This window comes from Oncorhynchus nerka, linkage group LG28, assembly GCF_034236695.1.
Source record: "Oncorhynchus nerka isolate Pitt River linkage group LG28, Oner_Uvic_2.0, whole genome shotgun sequence".
NCBI classification, from domain to species: Eukaryota; Metazoa; Chordata; class Actinopteri; order Salmoniformes; family Salmonidae; genus Oncorhynchus; species Oncorhynchus nerka.
The window spans coordinates 19,467,959-19,491,032 of record NC_088423.1 but is presented as its reverse complement, the minus strand read 5'-3'; the positions used below and the strand labels follow the sequence as shown (position 1 = coordinate 19,491,032).

At 42.0% G+C, this 23,074-nt stretch overlaps 1 protein-coding gene across 1 annotated transcript in view; it reads left to right on the top strand.

Moving 5' to 3' along the window:
• LOC115112964 (vinculin) overlaps positions 1-23,074 on the top strand; it is a 79,655-nt gene that overhangs the window by 44,210 nt on the left and 12,371 nt on the right. The window contains 7 exon segments of the mRNA XM_029640080.2: positions 4,261-4,421; positions 11,577-11,667; positions 13,783-13,930; positions 17,525-17,678; positions 17,838-18,013; positions 22,051-22,241; positions 22,616-22,815. Coding sequence (XP_029495940.2) covers positions 4,261-4,421; positions 11,577-11,667; positions 13,783-13,930; positions 17,525-17,678; positions 17,838-18,013; positions 22,051-22,241; positions 22,616-22,815 — 1,121 coding nt within the window.

Genomic DNA, 23,074 nt, shown 5'->3' with positions numbered 1-23,074 from the left:
TGGACATAGACAGTAAAGGTTGAGATGGGGATGGAACCCTCGTCGCCAGTGGGTATGCAGAGTCCAGAGTCGACCTTTATACCACTAGACCAGACTCTAACACACAACTGCTTCTCTAACAGAGTAATACTGGATGTTCACAGTGGAGGTCTCCACAGGTCTGTAAAGTTGGACCCGTTCCTAAATGGAACCGTGTCTTTCCCACCCGACCCAATATGTGTAATTATTTTTACAAATAAACAGCGAACCGTTCCAAATGGCCCCGAGGACAGTCAGTCCCGTTCCAAATGGCCCCGAGGACAGTCAGTCCCGTTCAAAAATGCCTGTGGAAAAACAGGCCCGTGACAGTTAGGATCCGAGAGTAGAAAAAGAAAGTGATTGAAAGAAAAGTCAGACCGGACGCTTGGCTAAATGAGCCACGGTTGCGTGTCCTTAAACAGCCTATAACACATTACACCAAAAACGGATTTATTGCGTTTTGATGTGTAGCATATTCATAACTTTATAGCCTATTGTTTTATTGGTTTTTACTTTCCTAAAACAATAATTGTCCACCTCAGGATTCAGCTGTCAGATATTTGAGCGCTAAATGTATCAGGGCATTGCATGCATATAGACCTATAGGCTTAGGTATCCACTGTATGATAGTAATGCACACATATTTACTGTGTGTGTGTGTGTATATATACAGTTGAATTCGGAAGTTTACATAAACTGGTTTTAATGACTCCAACCTAAGTGTTTCAACCACTCCACACATTTCTTGTTAACAAACTCTAGTTTTGGCAAGTCAATTAGGACATCTACTTTGTGCATGGCACAAGTAATTTTTCCAGCAATTGTTTAACATACAGATCATTTACACATTTCAAGTGGGTCAGAAGTTTACATACACTAAGTTGACTGTGGCTTTTAAACAGCTTAGAAAATTCCCAAAAATGATGTCATGGCTTTAGAAGCTTCTGATAGGCTATTTGACATAATTTGAGTTAATTGGAGGTGTACCTGTGGATGTATTTCAAGGCCTACCTTCAAACTCAGTGCCTCTTTGCTTGACATCATGGGAAAATCAAAAGAAATCAGCTGAGACCTTAGAAAAACAAGTCTGGTTCATCCTTCGGAGCAATTTCCAAACGCCTGAAGGTACCACGTTCATCTGTACAAACAATAGTACGCAAGTATAAACACCATGAGACCACGCAGCCGTCATACCGCTCAGGAAGGAGACGCGTTCTGTCTCCTAGAGATGAATGTACTTTGGTGCGAAAAGTGCAAATCAATCCCAGAACAACAGCAAAGGACCTTGTGAAGATGCTGGAGGAAATAGGTGCAAAAGTATCTATATCCACAGTGAAACAAGTCCTATATCGACATAACCTGAAAGGCCGCTCAGGAAGGAAAAAGCCACAGCTCCAAAACCGCCATAAAAAAAAGCCAGACTACGGTTTGCAACTGCACATGGGGACAAAGATCATACTTTTTGGAGAAATGTCCTCTGGTCTGATGAAACAACAATAGAACTGTTTGGCCATAATGACCAATGTTATGTTTGGAGGAAAAAGGGGGACGCTTGCAAGCCGAAGAACACCATCCCAACCGTGAAGCACTGGGGTGGCAGCATTATGTTGTGTGGGTGCTCGTAACGGCTGTTGGTGGAAGAAGGTGAGGACCAAAGCGCAGCGTGGTTCATGTTCATGCTTTTATTAGAACTGAACACTGAAATAACAAAGAGAATGACCGAAAAACGAAACAGTCCTGTCAGGTGCAGAAAGACACAAAACAGAAAACAACTTCCCACAAAACCCATGTGGGAAAAAGCTACCTAAGTATGATTCTCAATCAAAGACAACAATAGACAGCTGCCTCTAATTGAGAACCACACCCTGCCAAACAACAAAGAAATACAAAACATAGAAACTGAACATAAGAATGCCCCCCCCCTTGTCACACCCTGGCCTAACCAAAATAGAGAATTAAAGCCTCTCTATGGCCAGGGCGTGACAGTACTTTGCTGCAGGAGGGACTGGTGCACTTCACAAAATAGATGGCATCATGAGGCGGGACAATTATGTGAATATATTGAAGCAACATCTCATCATCAGTCAGGAAGTTAAAGCTTGGTCGCAAATGGGTCTTCCAAATGGACAATGACCCCAAGCATACTTTCAAAGTGTGGCAAAGAAGGTCAACAAAGTCAAGGTATTGGAGTGGCCATCACAAAGCCCTGATCTCAATCCTATAGAACATTTGTGGGCAGAACTGAAAAAGAGTGTGCGAGCAAGGAGGCCTACAAACCTGACTCAGTTACACCAGCTCTTTCAGGAGGAATGGGCCAAAATTCATCTAACTTATTGTGGGAAGCTTGTGGAAGGCTATCTGAAACGTTTGACCCAAGTTAAACAGTTTAAAGGCAATGCTACCAAATACTAATTGAGTGTATGTAAACTTCTGACCCACTGGGAATGTGATGAAAGAAATAAAACCTGAAATAAATAATTCTCTGTGAAATAAATCATTATTCTGACATTTCACATTCTTAAAATAAAGTGGTGATCCTTACTGACATTAGACATGGAATGTTTACTTGGATTAAATGTCAAGATTTGTGAAAAACTGAGTTTAAATGTATTTGGCTAAGGTGTATGTAAACCCCCGAATTCAACTGTATTTATAAGGACAAGAAGCTTAGGCCTAGTCCTATAGAGACAGAGAGAGATATCCCGGTGGCATGTTTCCAACACCGAGATGCATTTCTTTATCCTTGTCAGATAGGCTACTACTGCTATACAGATTTAGGCTAATTTGTTAATTTCGAACATATAAAGAGGAGCGTTATATTGTTAGATTAAAGGAATAACTCTGGTAGGCCTAAAACATTCTTCCTCACCTCAAGTTCAATTGTCGGAGGCCGTTGGAGCGCCAATGCACACTGCCTTCATAGGCCTGCAGTAGCTAAAGCGTATAATAACCACAACACACCAAACCTTCACAACATTTTCTAAACTTTATTCGGGTAATGTCAAAAGTAAAACAAGCCATTGCTTATAGGGAAAATACAAACAGGTTATTAAATTGCGGCATAACAATAAGTTTATTTTTACATCTCGGACAGATTTTGTTTTTTCATAGTTTGAATGTAACATAGTAATTATATTATATTGCGGCAAACATGCAGTTTGTAACTTAATTTGGCCAATGAAAATGTCTCAGCAAAATACTTTTTACAAACACTACATGACCAAAAGTATGTGGACACTCATCGAACAACTCGAACATTGTCTAACATCTTATTCCAAAATCATGGAACGAATCTACTAATTTGAGCAGGTGTCCACATACTTTTGGTGATGTAGTGTATTTAAAAAGCAGGCTTAAACCCACCAGTTTTGAACAGGCTATATTGAAGCAATTAGACCTCTCAACAAAGGTTAGTCCCTATACCGTAGGCTACTGAACAAATGACACCAATAAGCTAATGATCTTTCTTTTACAACATACCTACTTATAACCTATCTTAAACGAAATACAGAGCAAAACATTTTAAAAACAGTTTGTACTTAATTTAGCCATTCGAAAATGTCTCAACAGAATGAAACCAAACACTTTTTGCATATGTAGAGAACTGGTTTGGATTCATATAAAAGCATAAAATAATGATAAATCGAATTATAATAAATATGAAAATAAATAAAATACAAGTTTGAAAATTGCGTCAAACCTGAAGAGTTGGCCGCACAATTGTTCTTATCATCTTTGCCCATTACAATATTAAAACTTGTCCCCATGGAAATTCCCCTTCTTGGCTTCTTTTCGTTATACTCTTTCTCTAACTTTAATTTTACTTCAATGAAAAATGCATCCATCTTCACAATCAACAGTAGACTAGGCCAAGGCTCCTCTCACTCACTCTCTCGCTCTCCTTAGCAGCAGGTGCATGTTAGGTGAGAGACCAGAATCAGTTTCAGCTGGCTGACACAGATAACAAGCTCACGCAGTTCTCATCAACCACCTTTAAATTTACAGAGGAGGTCTTATCGGTAAATCAATTTCAATTGCACATACCCGAGACCCATGGCAATTATATCAGCTCGAACCCGATCCGAGACAAAATTTAGGACCCGGACCCGCTCAGGTCAGATCTCGGAATATCAAGGACTGTTGGACCTGTGAAGACCTCAAGTTCAGTTCCCTATACTTTCGACTATACTGCAAGTAACTAAGTGCTTGTTACTGCTGGTCATTGTTGTGGTGTTACTATAGGTATCAAGATCTTTGTGACGACCAAGACGTCCGGCAGCCAGGGAGTAGAGGAGTCTTTGAAGAACAGAAACTTCACCTTCGAGAAGATGAGCGCTGAGATCAACGAGATCATTAGGGTGCTGCAGCTCACTTCCTGGGACGAAGACTCCTGGGCCAATAAGGTATGTAGCTAGCTAGAACCACACCCTCAGGGTTGTCTTGGCCACTATAGTAAAGTTGCTCCTAGGTACTGATCTTGGGTCAGTTGTGCATTGTCCCCACTAACGGTTAATGTTAGAATTGGGGGAAAGATGCTGTACCTGGGAGAAACTTCACCCCAGAGCTTGTTTTTGGCCCGGTCTCTCCCACACGCACACCTCGACCCTCGAGAGCTGCTTGTCTTAGGCAGTGAAATCGCTTTGCCCAGTCACTCGCTCATTGCACCGGCTAAAGAAAGCTGTTTTATTTTGTCCAGTATGAGTTTGTATGAATCTGGGCTCAAATGAAAGGCTAAAAGCAAAGCAGTGACTGTCTGGGCAAAAGCTTGGTCTGCTAAACACCCACGTGCGCTCACATGCACTATACGCTGTGCGCTCGCGTACATGTAGAGACTCCCAGAATGTTGTGGGAGTAGAGTGCACCGCAGCCTGGACAGGTTTAAGTGTGATGCCCATTTACTGTTCATTGTTAGTAAAAAAAAATAAAAAAAATGTTAATTTTGGATAAGCCTATTTTGAGGTGGTTGATTGTCTAAAATGGCCATTTGTTACATTGCTATTTTAAGATTGCTTGAGGAAACAGGCACAGGGTCCTAATTTCCATTTAAGCAGGTATGCATAGGCTCTCTCTATCTATATCTCTTTCTATCTATCTCTCTCTCTCTCTTTCTATCCATTTCTTATATATATATATATATATATATATATATATATGGTCCAGACAACTTTTGGGGTATTTCACATTTTTGAGAATCTTACCCCAAACAGCAAATCACTTCCTCATCCTTGTTGTGTACTATGGGGGCCCTGAAAAAACATGAAAAAAGGCTCCAAAATCACCCCAAAACATATTTAGAAACGTCAAAGCTCTCTGTATAGTGATGCAGGTCTTTAGATATTGTACACATGAAATTGTGTAATTCTGAAGCAATGTCATATTCTGTTTTACGCGACTCTTGCCGTTTCCCCTATCCAGCTGTTCCATTCTCTGTGTAGCCTGCTGCTACAGGTAACTGCCAAAATAAAGGAAACACCAGTATAAGATTAAGACAGCCCCCCCCCACACCTCTCTGATTCAGTGGGGTTGGGTTAAATGCGAAAGACACGTTTCATTCAGTTATACAACTGACTAGGTATCCCCCAAAGTGTCTTAATAGGGCGTTTGTCTACCAGAACAGCTTCAATGCTCCTTAGCATAGATTCTACAAGTGTCTGGAACTTCCTGTGTGGAAGCACCCCATGCTTTCAATATACTTTGTATCCCTCATTTATTCAAGTATTTCCTTTATTTTGGCAGTTAACATTAGAATGGACAGAGAGGTGCAAATACATTTCAGAATGACACGATTTCATCTAAAGACCCGCATCACTATACTGAGAGCATTTCTGTTTCTCAAAGGAAGTATTTGGGTGTTTTTGGAGTCTTTGTTCTTTATTTTTCAGGGCCCCAAAAACAAGTGAAATTACAAAAATGTGTCTAAACCCTTCTACAATAAAAAAATGGAGATTTGGTTGTAAAAAAATAACTTCTCCTTGAACTCTTTCTGACCACCACTCTGCCTGCTTAGCATGCCCAGTCAGTCTCAACCGACTGTACTTCTTTCCCATGTCACCCCACTCTCCACTCTGAATGACTTCTTCTTTACTAAGCTTCTTACTTATTTTTACGTTGCCTCTTTTTTCCCGTTGGTCTTGGTCGGTATGTCTGGTTAAACATTTGTATTTGTTTTGTTCTTCCTTTCTTTTACCCCCCTGTAGAAGGTAAGCCTACCTTTTTTGCCCCCTACCTACCTTGTTGTGCATTCGGACGCAGCATGTTTCATAGCTAGAGTTGCAAGATTCCTGGAACTTTCTCGAAATTCCCTGGTTTTCCCGAAATCTCAATTGGAGGATTCCCGGAATCAGGAGGGAAACAGCAGGAAAGCTGAAATCCTCCAACCAGGATTTCTTGAAAACCAAGGAATTTATTGAACTGTCCAGGAATTTTGCAACCTTACTGATAGCTCTCAGTTTGTGTGCTGACATGATGATGATGACGATGACAGTTTGTGCCATGTGGTTGTCCATGTGTGCTTTTGTGTAGTAGATCAGTGCTAAGGTAAAACTATGAGTGCTACTGTAGTAGATACGCTATCTAGGTGAGTGTGAGAGATGTTGCCTTATGCTAGATGCAGCATAAGCAATGCTAATGGAATGGAATTACACATATGGGAAAAATGTGCAGCAAGTTCTAAAAATGTTCGCAGTTGTTTTACTTTTCTTTAAAGGGATACTTCAGGATTTTGGCAATGAGGCCCTTCGTCTACTTTCCCAGAGTCAGGTGAACTCGTGGATATCATTTTTATGTCTCTGCATGCAGTTTGAAGGAAGTGGCTAGCTAGCTCTAGCACAATTGCTGACTAGCATTAGCGCAATGACTAGCATGCTAGCAGATACCTATGGACTTCCAGTCATTGTGCTAATGCTAGTTAGCATTGGCTCTCAAAACTACCTTGTAACTTCCTTCATACTGGACACAGAAACAAAATTGGTATCCACAAGTTCTTCTGACTCTGGGGAAGTAGATAAAGGGCCTCATTGCAAAAATCCCTAAAATATCTCTTGAACTTGTTAAAGATGTTTTTCTTGATTTTCTTGTTTTTGCAAGTTTGACATAACACACAAACAGCTGACCTGAGTGCCCTTCTCCTATAGATGCCAGTAGTAGGATGTGCTTTAGGTGTCTTATTGATCCATAGCGCTATGGAGTCATGTAAAACTGTTATTTTATTCAACATTCAAGTAAGATCTAGGGCCAGTTTCTGGAACACAGGTTAAGACTATTCCTGGACTTAAAAGTACTTTCAAATGAGATTCTTCATTGAACATGCTTTTTAGTCCAGGTTTATTTTGGGCTTAGTCAGGCAATGGGAAACTGTCCTTAGGCCGTGTAAATTAATTCTGATCTGTGTAGTAATGGTGTACATATCTTGCACTATATTTTTACCCATGGGAGAATGGCACTCAAATCATCAAGTGGTCAAAAGAATTGACTGATTACAGGACTGCGCTAGTGTCAGTGTGTAAAAACAGTGGTGCTTTGCTCACATATCTAGCTAGCTAGGTTCCTTAAATTATCTAATGTCCTCTCACCTTACATGATCCCCAATACTAATAATCCCCAACACAAGGGCCTCTCACTGGATGGATGGAGTGTACTGTTAGAGAGTGTGTGTTTTCTTGTGTTGTGAAATAATTGGTTTGTCAAACCACCTGTCCACTTCTCAGGCTGGCTTCATCACTTGGTAAAGTAAACCTTGGATTCATTCCAAATTGCACACTATTCCCTATATAGTGCACTACTTTCGACCTGGGAATATAGGGAAGCTAGGTGCCATTTGCGACATAGTCATAGTGACATCATTCCTCACCTTATTGTTTAACTTCATGTTTAAAAAAAAAAATCTTTGTTTTTATTTCACCATTTGAGTGCCATTCTTGACTTTGCTCAATCTTCCGTTTTTAAAGGTAGACTCAGTAAAAATGACATCGCCACTAGCAGCACCAGAGATATTGAGATGCAACACTTCGCTCTCACATAGTCACACACAATACCGGCGCATGTGCACGGGTTCGCTTCACATTGTATACAGCGTGGTAGCCAGGGCACCAAAACAGCAGAGAAGTTGAGCCTCGCGCACTCAGGGAGCAGTTGTTCACAATTATGCGTTAGAAACATCGACCTTTCGGTTACTAGCCCAACTCTCTAAACCGCTAGGCTAATATTGGTTCAGTGATGCAGTAGAGACTAGACAGTAGATGTACAGTATTAATATAGCATAGATCTGTATTGTCTCTGAAGGACAAATGCCTTTTTTTTAAATCTCATGGGTGGTGATATCAGAGAGAACAGCTACTTGTAGATGTCCTTTATGGAGTAAAAAGTAATAAACTGCATAAGGCCATTCAAAGGATATACAGGAACACTAGCCTATCACTCAACCAAGGTCCTGTGTGGCTCAGTTGATAGAGCATGGTGCTTGTAATGCCAGGGTTGTGGGTTCGATTCTCATGGGAGAGCAGTACCTCTGGATAAGTGCATTGGCTAAAAAGTCAAACGTAACCATCACCCTTTGTCTCTCACTCTGCCACATGATCTGTAGAATTCAGCTTTGTTTCAACGCCATCTCTTGACTTGGACAAATTGTTATATTTCCTCCGATGAGGTACAATGTCACAGTCAATTTGGCTTTTTATGATGTGAAACAACACCCCGCACCCATATTGACGGTTGTGTCCCATATGACACCCTAGTCACTATACACTGAACGTACTAAACATTAAGAACGACTGCTCTTTCCAGCCCCTGCTCAAACATCCTTCTATGCTTTGTTTTACTATTGACAGTTACAGCTGATTTCGGGATTGTATACCGATTCGCTTCAGTCTCTGAATTGTTTAATCTAACTTTTTGCCGACAACTCCTGATATCAGGGCATAAAAACAACAATTTGTGACCTGCATTAGCCTAGTTAGTGTGCATGTGCGCCCAGCTATGTCCTGTCCCGAGCTTGTTTTCCCTGGCTAAACTATCTGGCTAGCTGAACTATGCAAGGTTTCGTTTTCATTGCCAGGCTTCATAAATACTGCACCCTTAAATTCAAAACTCCTTTGCTAGTTATACAAGCATGCAACTAAGAAATAAGCTGGAAAGAAATTTGAAAATTATTTATTGTTTTGTTGAATAGTCATGACTGGTTTGAGCCATCTGTCGTGTCGTAAGACTAAGGTGGTGAAGGATATCATTGCTACTTAACGCGGATATAAGTTCAGTTTTGAGATCCACCGATGACATTGGCATAGGTGGACGTTTCTGACTGGTCTTGGAACTGTGATAACAGGCAGCCTTTCCCCGCTTGGCTCAATGAGATACGTAGCCAGATATGTAAACAGTCTTGTACCCTTAACCTTTTTTTAAACTGGCTATAGTATTTGTTGACTAAATCAAACTTTGTTAGTGTAATGAGTAATCCAGGACTGTCACGAGTTAATTGACACAAGAAAACTATACAGAGTGCCAGTGGCTACAATGAATGGCTAAATGACTTCCGGGCATGAAGGGTCCAAAAAGCTCATCCTCAGCACTGTATAGGGCTCTAGTCAAAAGTAGTGCACTATATAGGGATAAGGTGCCATTTGGGACTCGACAAAAGAATGGAAAGTGATTTGATTTGAACAGCATGTGCACTTTTACAGTTCTGTCTTGCTGTCAGAGGTTAACCTTGCATTTGAGGTACAGATGTGTGTGTGATAGCTTTTTGCAGGTTTGTTGTGTGTACTGTAATGGTAGTAATCATGGAGATGACATGTCTTTTCCCTATGTAACTATGTAACGTCATGATCCGTGTGTTCATCTGTGTGAATGTCGAGCTCATCAGTCATCATCACATTAATGAATTCCCCAAGCAGGCAAATGCTGTTACTGTATGAGATCACTATTCCAACCCTGTTCAAACTCCAAACACATGCTGGAATATCTGGCTCATTGACAGATAAACCATTAGCTGACTCAGAAGACATACAGTAAACTACAGAAGGGTTACCCTAAAAAGGAATTATCATTAGGGACATTACCTAATTTTAGACATTGCACAAATTATTTGAACAAATCTTTGTGTATGTGAAATTGTGACCTTGGAACTATAAGTTTCTGTCTGAAGTTTTGGTCAAAAATGTGTTATTCACAGAGTTGCTCTTTAGATGTTCCTTTTAAATGTATTTATTTTTGTCAATTTACTATAAGAAAAATTACACCTGAAAGTTCTATCTGCGCAAACACCTTTTAACTTGGTGCTGTAAGGTTCTATTTGCAATCCAATCACACAATGCTGAGCTGTCAATCACAAATAATTGTATGTAGGATTATATACTTATTAAGTCATGAAAAAGGAAGACCTCACAAAAACAGTTCTGAGATCTGGGACTTCAAAAATATTAATTATCTCAAAACTATACATTTTGCATATAGAACCTTGTAGTCCAAAGTTCTTGATTATTCATATCATAAGTTCTGGTCTTCTTTTTCAATTACTTTGATTTTTTTCACCACCTTTTCAGAAGAATGGCCATAATGTAACCTTTTTATGGTAAAAATAATTAAATACAGGTGCCTTAAAACAGGGTTTCCCAAATGCGGTCCTGGGCCACCCTGAATGCACATTATGTTTTTTTCCCCTAGCACTACACAGCTGATTCAAATAATCAATGGTTAATGATGAGTTGGTTATTTGAATCAGCTGTGTAGTGCTAGGACAAAAAAAAACAGACCTGGGGGGGACTGAGTTTTGGAAACCCAGTCTTAGAGCATGTTTTAGGCCCTTAGTGGAGACATTGCTGTTTTTGTCTTTTCATCTTGTTCTATATAAATACGAAAACCTCCATGGAAAGGGTATTTCACAAAAAGTACAAACTTACCACATTTTATCGATTAATACCAAGTAGTTTACCGACTTTGGGTGTCAGACACCAGAAATATATATCAGTTTACTCATCGAGTGCTAAGCTTCAGCAATGTTGCTAGTTCTCCATAGAATATAGCGTATTTGCCATTTGAGAGAACTATCGCTTTAACAAATGTTTGATGACCATAAGAAAGAAGGAAGGGTACTTTTATTTATTTAATCATTAAATGTTTATACTTTTCTATGGAAATATAAATAATTTTAACATTCTCTGCCAGATAGAATCTTATGGCTGATCCCAGATTGACATTTCAGAGCCATAAGGTTCTATCTGCGATTGCACTCCCCTAAAATAACTGATTTACAAATGTCTTAGGATTGTGATACTCTGTACTTTATGTACCTTTAAGCTGAGTGTCTTAGTGGTTTATGGAAGAACAATTGACTACAAGACAGTTCAGAGATCTGGGATATGAAAACTTTGATGCTCAATATCTCAGAACTATGCTTTGCACAAATAGAACCTTATAGTCCCAAGGTCTCAAAATACTGTAATACAAAGTCTTAATTGTAGTCAATCAATCTTTTTCAAATGTGTATTTTTGGGGAGGTTCTAGACTGGAAGGTTCTTTGTTATTCATCCATGTTATCTCTTTTAACCCTGTTGTTGACACTAAAGGATACAGAGGCCATGAAGAGAGCTCTGGCACTCATCGACTCTAAGATGACCCAGGCCAAGAGCTGGCTGAGGGATCCCAATGCCCAACAAGGTAACAGAGACTGGTCTTCACAGTGGCTTAATGTACCAGGGCCGTGTTCATTAGGGCAGTGGTTTTCAAACCTCTCCTTGAGGACCCCCAGACATGAAACTATTTTGTTGTAGTCTGAACTAGCTCACCATATTCATGTAATCTAGGGCTTGATTATTAATTAACAAGTAGAATTAGGTGTGCTAGTTCTGGAATAATTCATATATACAGTTGAAGTCGGAAGTTTACATACACTTAGGTTGGAGTCATTAAAACTCGTTTTTCAACCACTCCACAAATTTCTTGTTAACAAACTATAGTTTTGGCAAGTTCGGTTAGGACATCTACTTTGTGCATGACAAGTCATTTTTCCAACAATTGTTTACAGACAGATTATTTCACTTATAATTCACTGCATCACAATTCCAGTGGGTCAGAATTTTACAGACACTAAGTTGACTGTGCCTTTAAACAGCTTGGACAATTCCAGAAAATGTTGTTTTGGCTTTAGAAGCTTCTGATAGGCTAATTGACATCATTTGAGTCAATTGGAGGTGGACCTGTGGATGTATTTCAAGGCCTACCTTAAACTCAGTGCCTCTTTGCTTGACATCATGGGAAAATCAAAAGAAATCAGCCAAGACCTCAGGAAAAAAATGTGTAGACCTCCACAAGTCTGGTTTATCATTGGGAGCAATTTCCAAACGCCTGAAGGTACCATGTTCATCTGTACAAACATTAGTACGCAAGTATAAACACCATGGGACCACGCAGCCGTCACACCTCTCAGGAAGGAGACACGTTCTGTCTCCTAGAGATGAATGTACTTTGTGGCAAAAAGTGCAAATCAATCCCAGAACAACAGCAAAGGACCTTGTGAAGATGCTGGAGGATATAGGTACAAAAGTATCTATATCCACAGTAAAACGAGTGCTATATTGACATAACCTGAAAGGCCGCTCAGCAAGGAAGAAGCCACTGCTCCAAAACCGCCATAAAAAGCCAGACTATGGTTTGCAACTGCACATGGTGACAAAGATCGTACTTGTTGGAGAAATGTCCTCTGGTCTGTTGAAACAAAAATAGAACTGTTTGGCCATAATGACCATTGTTATGTTTGGAGGAAAAGGGGGAGGCTTGCAAGCAGAAGAACAGCATCCCAACCGTGAAGCACTGGGGTGGCAGCATCATGTTGTGGTGGTGCTTTGCTGCAGGAGGGACTGGTGCACTTCACAAAATAGATGGCGTCATGAGGAAAGAAAATTATTTGGATATATTGAAGCAACATCTCAAGACATCAGTCAGGAAGTTAAATCTTGGGTCTTCCAAATGGACAATGACCCCAAGCATACTTCCAAAGTTGTGTCAAAATGGCTTAAGAACAACAAAGTCAAGGTATTGGAGTGGCCATCACAAAACCCTGACCTCAATCCTATTGAACATTTGTGGGCAGAACTGAAAAAGAGTGTGCGAGCAAGGAGGCCTACAAACCTGACTCAGTTACAGCAGCTCTGTCAGGAGGAATGGACCAAAATTCACCCAACTTATTGTGGGAAGCTTGTGGAAGGCTACCAGAAACATTTGACCCAAGTTAAACAATTTAAAGGCAATGTTACCAAATACTAATTGAGTGTATGTAAACTTCTGAACCACTGTGAATGTGGTGAAATAAATAAAATCTGAAATAATTAATTCTCTCTACATGTCACATTCTAACAAGAATATAGTGGTGATCCAAACTGACCTAAGACAGGGCATTATTACTGGGATTAAATGTCAGGAATTGTGAAAAACTGAGTTTAACCTCTTGGAGATAGGGCTGAATACTGCCCCCTTTGGAGGAAGTGCGTGCCCATAATGTATTTGGTATGGTGTATGTAAACTTCCGACTTCAACTGTATATGGAACGGCTGGGGGTCCCCGAGGAGACGGTTGAAAACCTGCCATTGGGCAGTCTGTAGCGCAATGTTTTTTAATAAAAAAATAAAACAATCTGTTTTATTGGAGTGTATGTAGTTCCTCCCTATATCAGTCTGTTTTCTTCTGATTGGCGCCAATTGAACAATGCAGTTGTCCCTTTTCTCTAGGTTGTAAGTAACATTTGTCTTGCCGTGGTCTCTGTCTCCTGGTGATCAGGGGATGCAGGAGAACAGGCCATCCGTCAGATCCTGGATGAGGCTGGGAAGGTGGGAGAGCTGTGTGCTGGGAAGGAGCGGAGGGATATCCTGGGCACTGCCAAAACTCTGGGCCAGATCACTGACCTGGTGTCTGAGATGAGGGCCAGGTACAGTACATATACAGTAATAATATATGCCGTTTATCAGATGCTTTTATCCAAGGCGGCATACAGTCATGCGTGCATACATTTTATTTATGGGTGACCCCGGAAACCAAACCCACAATCCTAGCATTGCAAGTGCCATGCTCTACCAATTAACCATACATACAGTCGCTAGTGAAAGTCTACACATTCTTCACATTTTGCTGCCTTAAAGTTCATGTTTAAAAATGATTACATTTGATATTTTTCCTATCCACAAGCTACTCCACATTTCCAAAATGTAAGAAAAACTATTGGGAAAAATGACGAAAAAATACAAATTGAGGATGCATTGATTGTGTATGACTTCACACCCAATAGTTAATACTTGGTGGAAGCACCTTTAGCAGCCATAACAGTTATGAATAATTTTGAATACGATTTTACCAACCTTGCCCAACTCTTAGGGCAACTTATCCATTGTTTTTGTAAACATTTCTCAAACTCGTGTAAATGGTGTGAAATGGCTAGCTATTTAGCAGTGCAAGCTAGTTGCGTTTCAATCGGTAATGTCACTGGCTCTGAGAACTTGAAGTAGTTGTTTCCCTTGCTCTGCAAGTTGCCGGAGAGGAAGAAAACCACTCAGTGATTTCACCAAGAAGCCAATCATGACTTTAAAACAGAGTTTAATGGCTGTGATAGGAGAACTGAGGATGGATCAACAACATTTGTAGTCACTCCACAATACTAACCTAAATGACAGAGCGAAAAGAAGGAAGCCTGTACAGAATAAAAAATATTCCAAAACATGCATCCTGTTTGCAATAAGGCACTAAAGTAAATCTGCAGAAAAATATATATAGGGAATGGGATACCATTTGAAACACAGCCTGTGATCAATCAGTGGGAGAAAGTAACCTACAAGGTGGTAAGCTTATTACAGGGGATTATAGTGTGTTAGACTGTAACTGATTCCCCTCCGATCAGATCTCACAGTGGCTGGGGACATGCACAGATTAAAAGCAGCTTTCCTCACTTCATGCATAATCTGGTTAAACCCCCGGCCTGAATGAGTTACTGTCTGCTGTTAACTGGAAAGGCCTCTGGAAGTGGAGACACTAAGATTGGAAAAAATGACATTATTGTTCAAGTATTTCATCCCATATGAGACAGTGAACAGGAAGTTAAACAGCAGGAGGGCAAGAGGTACAGAACAGTTTTCTGTCTTTCCATCAGAATGACTAACACTATGAACAAGATTTCCTTTTCCACATGCAGGTATAGTTCCCTAAGCAGGTTGATGTTTATTGTCATCAGCTGCAAAGTCTAAATGTGCTATATTGTAAAAATTCATGAAAAAAATACAATTAGCTTTTTGGTCTTAATTTAAGGTTATGCATTAGAGTTAGCAGTATGGTTAAGGCTGGGGTTAAGAATAGTAAAACAACACATTTCATTGCACTTATTTGGATTGTATGACTTTGTGGCTGTGCTAGGTAGTGACCACTGCAGAGCTGATTCCAGTTCCAGAGTCATGACGATGAATGCCAACCTGCTTTCCACACATTAACCCAGTTATTCCAGGAATCAGTAGGGAATAAGCAGGGATTCCAACCATGCTGGGATTCCTGAAAAACCTGTGTCATGTTTTTACTATCATTAAATGTGAAGAATCAAATAAATTCTCTGTAATTATTATCGTTAAGTGATTAAACTAATCATGTAAACTTAATTAACTAGGAAGTTGGGGCACCATGGAAAATGTCGATTTATAGAGCTGTAATTTTCCGAACAGAACCCCTCAGATATTTTAATATCTGATCAATTAGTTCTCATTGATATATTATTATTACCTTGTTAGTCTCATTCCAAATGTCGTAAAATGATTGGTTATCTGCACAAACCCTAGCATAAATTATGAATCAGCAATATACAAATTGGCTTAATTATTTATTTACTAACTAAATAATCACAGAAATACATAACAAACAAATAGTAAATATTGGTTACTAAGAATGATAGAAAAGTCCCTAGTGGGCTAAGCCGACATGACAGCTTGGTAGACAAGAGGAAAGGGGTGTGACTGAGAGTGCGGGAAAGACCAAATGGATTCATTACACACAGCCTATAATTATATTAATTGAAATGCTAATCCTTTGCACATGAACGGTCGCTCATTCAAGAATAATTGCAATGTATATGTATTTACTCCCGTATGTTGTTGTTGTCTTCACTGTTGGAATCCTTGATCGTCCTGTAGTGTTCATCAGAGTCTCTGGTTAACTTTCATTGAAGTCACAAAGTCTTTCGTGGTTGTAGGTGGTTAGAATGGATACTTCAGAGGAGTACCATTCAGAAATATTCTCATTGGCCTCACAGGTGGCGCAGTGGTCTAAGGCACTGCATCGCAGTGCTAGCTGTGCCACCAGAGACTCTGGGTTCGAGCCCAGGCTTTGTCGCAGCCAACTGGGAGGTCCATGGGACAACGCACAATTGGCCTAGCGTCGTCCGGGTTAGGGAGGGTTTGGCCGGATCCTTGTCTCATCGCACACTAGCGACTCCTGTGGTGGGCTGGGTGCAGTGCACACTGACCAGGTCACTAGGGGCACGGTGTTTCTTCCGACACATTGGTGCGGCTGGCTTCCGGGTTGGATGCACGCTGTGTTAAGAAGCAGTGCGGCTTGGTTGGGTTGTGTTTCGGAGGACACATGACTCTCGACCTTCGTCTCTCCCGAGCCCGTACGGGAGTTGTAGCGATGAGACAAGATAGTAACTACTAAAAACAATTGGGTACTATGAAATTGGGGTGAAAAAAGGGGGAAAAATTCAAATCTAAAATAGACTTTCGTGGTTGTAGGTGGTTAGAATGGATCGTTCTAGGTTTACGTAATTTCTTGCTTGCAGACAAGTAGTTATACGTCTAAGATTTGCTCTTATTTAAACCACTTCACACACCATACCTTACACCCGGGTTTGCGTGGTCTGGTGTGAATTTCATCAGGAGTGGGTTTTATACGTTTCAATCGAAAATGGCAGTCCATGACGCCTAATGTGATGTCTGGGCTCACGGGAGCGTGGCCACTGACTAGTTAATCTTTATATGAAAATCCATACTCTCATTTAGAAGGTTAATATCACATTACTTCTTTTCACAAATTTTCATATTTAATCACATACTTTTCACAATATTTTGAAGTAAACCTGACAGCTGGGAAATGTACACTTTAGAGATACCTTTTATTTATGTTTCCTGTCTTTCATCAGATCACCAAATGAAACACACTCCTCATAACTGTCCCTTAAGTGTCCATGGACCATTCCCACATTCTCAAAAGTAGAAATGGTTTAATTCTCACATTTTGGGGATTTAGGAGTTTGGCCAAGTGAAGGCCTTTGTTCTCTCTTTGTGCTCTCTCCCTCTCTTTCTGAATGACCAGGGGGAGAGAGTCTCTTCCAGGAATGTATGACCTGAGATAACAAAACCTGGGTTTAGGAGAGAGAGTGAGGGGGGGGGCACGATCTACCCCCAGAAAGTGCCACGTCATGACACCTGTGAACTTTGTGAACGTTTCTGGAATTTTACAACCAACTGATGTTCTGTGTTGTCATTCTCTCCAGGGGTCAGGGAGCATCTCCTGCAGCCATGCAGAAGGCCCAACAGGTCTCCCAGGGCCTGGACATTCTCACGGGAAAGGTGGAGAACGCAGCCCGGAAATTGGAGGCCATGACCAACTCCAAACAGGTCATCGCCAAGAAGATCGATGCTGCTCAGGTAGGATATCTGATTGATTCGATAATTGATTGATGATAGGATAAAAGTAAAACACAAAACCCAGAGGGTAGCATACAAAAGCATTAAACAACAGTAATTTGTGTTCCATGTTGTTGGGCAGATTGTCTTATGTTGAGCACTAACCCTGTGCCCCTGCAGAACTGGCTCGCAGACCCCAACGGTGGTCCTGAGGGAGAGGAGAACATCCGAGCCATCCTGACTGAGGCCAAGAAGATCGCTGACATGTGTGAAGACCCCAAGGAGAGAGATGACATCCTGAGGTCCATCGGAGAGATGGCTGCTCTCACCGCCAAGCTCTCTGAGCTCCGGAGACAGTAAGTCGCACATTGGATATGCTATGGAAATAGTTGTTGGTTGCATTCCTTAAAAAATGAACAATGCAGAATAAAGAAGACTTCAAAGAAGAGTGTTCAAAACACTTCCAATGTAAAATATTGAGTTCCGCAGGGTTCGGTTCTTGGACCATTATTGTTCTCACTGTACATGTATCCCTTGGTGATGTAATTCTTTAGAGGTTGAATCACATTTTGTTTTCATGATAGATAGAAGTCCACAAATCGTAATCAACGTTATTTCATTTTTATTTAGCTTTCCCTAAAATAACTCAAATTAAAATCAAAGTTTATTTGTCACGTGCGCCGAATACAACAGGTGTAAACCTTTTGTGAAATGCTTTTTGAAATGCTTACTTACAGGCTCTAACCAATGGTGCCAAAAAGAGGTATGTGTGTGTGTGTGTGTCTGTAGGTAAGTAAAGAAATAAAACAACAGTAGAAAGACATTTGAAAAAGGAGTAGCAAGGCTTTATACAGACACCTGTTAGTCAGGCTTATTGAGGTAATATATACATGTAGGTATCGTTAAAGTGACATATATGACATATATGTGCATATATGATGAACAGAGAGTAGGAGAAGCTTAAAAAGAGGGGTTGGCGGGTGGTGGGTGGCGGGACACAATGCAGATAGCCCGGTTAGCCAATGTGCGGGAGCACTGGTTGGTCAGGCCAATTTAGGTAGTATGTACATTAATGTATAGTTAAAGTGACTATGTATATATGATAAACAGAGAGTAGCAGCAGCGTTAAAGAGAGGTTGGGGGAGGCACGCAATGCAAACAGTCCGGGTAGCCATTTGATTACCTGTTCAGGAGTCTTATGGCTTGGGGGTAAAAACTGTTGAGAAGCCTTTTTGTCCTAGACTTGGCACTCCAGTACCGCTTGCCATGCGGTAGTAGAGAGAACAGTCTATGACTGGGGTGGCTGGGGTCTTCCTCTGACACCGCCTGGTGTAGAGGTCTTGGTTGGCAGGCAGCTTTGCCCCAGTGATGTACTGGGCCATACGCATTACCCTCTGAAGTGCCTTGCGGTCGGAGGCCGAGCAATTGCCGTACCAGGCAGTGATGCAACCGGTCAGGATGCTCTCGATGTTGCAGCTGTAGAACCTTTTGAGGATCTCAGGACCCATGCCAAATCTTTTTAGTTTCCTGAGGGGGAATAGGCTTTGTTGGGCCCTCTTCACGACTGTCTTGGTGTGTTTGGACCAATATAGTTTGTTGTTGATGTGGACACCAAGGAATTTGAAGCTCTCAACCTGCTCCACTACAGCCCCGTCGATGAGAATGTGAAATCAAACTGTCCACTTAGGAAGAAACACTGATTGACAATACATTTCACATGCTGTTGTGCATATGGAATAGATGTAGTGTATTCCTCAATGTCATCGGAAGAATCCCGGAACATGTTCCAGTCTGTGATAGCAAAGCAGTCCTGTAGTTTAGCATCTGCTTCAACAGACCATTTTTTTATAGACCAAGTCACTGGTGCTTCCTGCTTTAATTTTTGCTTGTAAGCAGGAATCAGGAGGATGGAGTTGTGGTTGGATTTACCAAATTTTTCCTCTGGTTGCACATTTAACATTGGTAGATTTGGTAGAACTGATTTAAGTTTCCCTGCATTAAAGTCTCTGGCCACTAGGAGCACCGCCTCTGGGTGAGTGGTTTCTTGTTTGCTTATTTCCTTATACAGCTGAATGAGTGCAGTCTCAGTGTCAGCATCTGTCTGTGGTGGTAAATAAACAGCCACGAAAAGTATAGCTGAGAACTCTCTAGGCAAGTAGTGTGGCCTGCAGTTTATCACAGTATACTCAACTTCAGGCGAGCAAAATCTAGAGACTTCCTTAGATTTCGTGCACCAGCTGTTGTTTACAAATATGCACAGACGGCGCCCCTCGTGTACTGTTCTATCTTGCCGGTGCAGCGTGTATCCCGCTAGCTGAATATCCATGTCGTCATTCAGCCACGATTCCGTGAAGCATAGGATATTAGTTTTTTTATGGCCCGTTGGTAGGATATTTGTGATCTTACCTCGTCTAGTTTATTGTCCAATGATTGCACGTTGGCGAATAATATTGACGGTAACGGCAGCTTTCCAAGTTGTCTTCTGCGAGTCCAAACGAGGCATCCTGCTCTTCATCCTCTGCATCGCTTCCTCTTGCAAATAATTGGGATGTCTGCCCTGTGGGTTGTTTGGAGAATATCGTGTGAGTCCTGCTTGCTGCTGTTGTTGTTGAAGAAATATTTTTCTAATCTGAGGTGAGTGATCGCTGTCCTGATATCCAGAAGATCTTTTCTGCCGTAAGATATGGTTGCAGAAACATTATGTACAAAATAATTTACAAATATCGCAAAAAATACACATAATAGCACGGAGACCGTAATGCGGCGGCCATCTCCTCCGGCGCCATCATCAACTACACTGCTCAAAAAAATAAAGGGAACACTTAAACAACACAATGTAACTCCAAGTCAATCACACTTCTGTGAAATCAAACTGTCCACTTAGGAAGAAACACTGATTGACAATCAATTTCACATGCTGTTGTGCAAATGGAATAGACAACAGGTGGAAATTATAGGCAATTAGCAAGACACCCCCAATAAAGGAGTGGTTCTGCAGGTGGTGACCACAGACCACTTCTCAGTTCCTATGCTTCCTGGCTGATGTTTTGGTCACTTTTGAATGCTGGCGGTGCTTTCACTCTAGTGGTAGCATGAGACGGAGTCTACAACCCACACAAGTGGCTCAGGTAGTGCAGCTCATCCAGGATGGCACATCAATGCGAGCTGTGGCAAGAATGTTTGCTGTGTCTGTCAGCGTAGTGTCCAGAGCATGGAGGCGCTACCAGGAGACAGGCCAGTACATCAGGAGACGTGGAGGAGGCCGTAGGAGGGCAACAACCCAGCAGCAGGACCGCTACCTCCGCCTTTGTGCAAGGAGGAGCACAAGGAGCACTGCCAGAGCCCTGCAAAATGACCTCCAGCAGGCCACAAATGTGCATGTGTCTGCTCAAACGGTCAGAAACAGACTCCATAAGGGTGGTATGAGGGCCCGACGTCCACAGGTGGGGGTTGTGCTTACAGCCCAACACCGTGCAGGACGTTTGGCATTTGCCAGAGAACATCAAGATTGGCAAATTCGCCACTGGGCGCCAAATTTGCCACTGTGCTCTTCACAGATGAAATCAGATTCACACTGAGCACATGTGACAGAGTCTGGAGACGCTGTGGAAAACGTTCTGCTGCCTGCAACATCCTCCAGCATGAGCGGTTTGGCGGTGGGTCAGTCATGGTGTGGGGTGGCATTTCTTTGGGGGGCCGCACAGCGCTCCATGTGCTCACCAGAGGTAGCCTGACTGCCATTAGGTACCGAGATGAGATCGTCAGACCCCTTGTGAGACTGGTGCGGTTGGCCCTGGGTTCCTCCTAATGCAAGACAATGCTAGACCTCATATGGCTTGAGTGTGTCAGCAGTTCCTGCAAGAGGAAGGCATTGATGCTATGGACTGGCCCCAGACCTGAATCCAATTGAGCACATCTGGGACCACAGACTGTCCCGGAGTTGGCGGATGCTGGGAGGAGAGGAGGAGATCCCTCAGGAGACCATCCGCCAGCTCATCAATCAGGAGCATGCCCAGGCATTGTAGGGAGGTCATACAGGCACGTGGAGGCCACACACACTACTGAGCCTCATTTTGACTTCTTTTAATAAGGACATTACATCAAAGTTGGATCAGACTGTAGTGTGGTTTTCCACTTTAATTTTGAGTGTGACTCCAAATCCAGACCTCCATGGGTTGATAGATTTGATTTCCATTGATAATTTTTGTGATTTTGTTGTCAGCACATTCAACTATGTAAAGAAAAAAGTATTTAATAGGAATATTTCATTAATTCAGATCTAGGATGTGTTATTTTAGTGTTCCCTTTATTTTTTGGAGCAGTGTATATCATGCTTTAGAGAGCCTATGAGAAAGGTCCTTTCCAGTATGTCATTATTCTCTCCCATTCACAGGGGTAGAGGAGATACTCCGGAGGCCAGGGCATTGGCCAAACAGATAGCCACGGCTCTGCAGAACCTGCAGTCGAAGACCACCAAGGCTGTAGCCAACAGCAGGCCTGCTAAGGCAGCAGTCCACCTGGAAGGGAAGATAGAACAGGCCCAGAGCTGGATGGAGAACCCTACCATTGATGACGGTGGAGTGGGTAAGTCTCAATAGCCTGGTCTCTCTCTCGCTCTCTTTATATCTCTGGTTTTCTCTCTCTCTCTCCATCCCTGCTTCTTGATTTCTTCTCTCTTTCATCCAATCTATCTCCCTCCCTCCCTCCCTTGCTGTGTTGTTTTTCTCTGTGCACTACATTCCACTACTCTCACCCAACCTCATAATGCTCTCTTTGGTTTGTCGGCTCAGAAGCCTGGATACACTCTCACATGTCATGCATTGTTTACACTGGCTCTGGACTGTATGACACCGTCTACTAGAGAATGTTCAGAGTAAGCATAACCACAACAATATATGGAATAATAAGCCACCTAGACTGCTGCTTCTGTGTCTGACTCCATCTATGTCTCTCCACAGGCCAGGCAGCTATCCGGGGTCTGGTGGCGGAGGGTCGTCGTCTGGCTAACGCCCTGCCAGGTCCCTATAGACAGGAGCTGCTGGGGAAGTGTGAGCAGGTAGAACAGTTGATGGCCCAGCTAGCCAACCTGGCCGCCAGGGGCGAGGGAGAGTCGCCACAAGCACGTGCCGTGGCTCAGCAGCTCCAGGAGACCCTGAAGGTGAGACGGCTGACATTCACTCTCACAAGTCATTAGCCACACAAGTCATCCAAACCAGCTGGAGTTCACTCTGACACAGGCATGGTGAAGGGATCCCCCTCCTGGCAGGATACACCAGCTGCAGTCAATGACAGATCCACTATTTTATTTATTAAACCTTTATTTAACTAGTCAAGTCCTTTAAGAACAAATTCTTATTTACAATGACGGCCAACCCCGGCCAAACCCTAACCCAGACGATTCTGGGCCAATTGTGCAC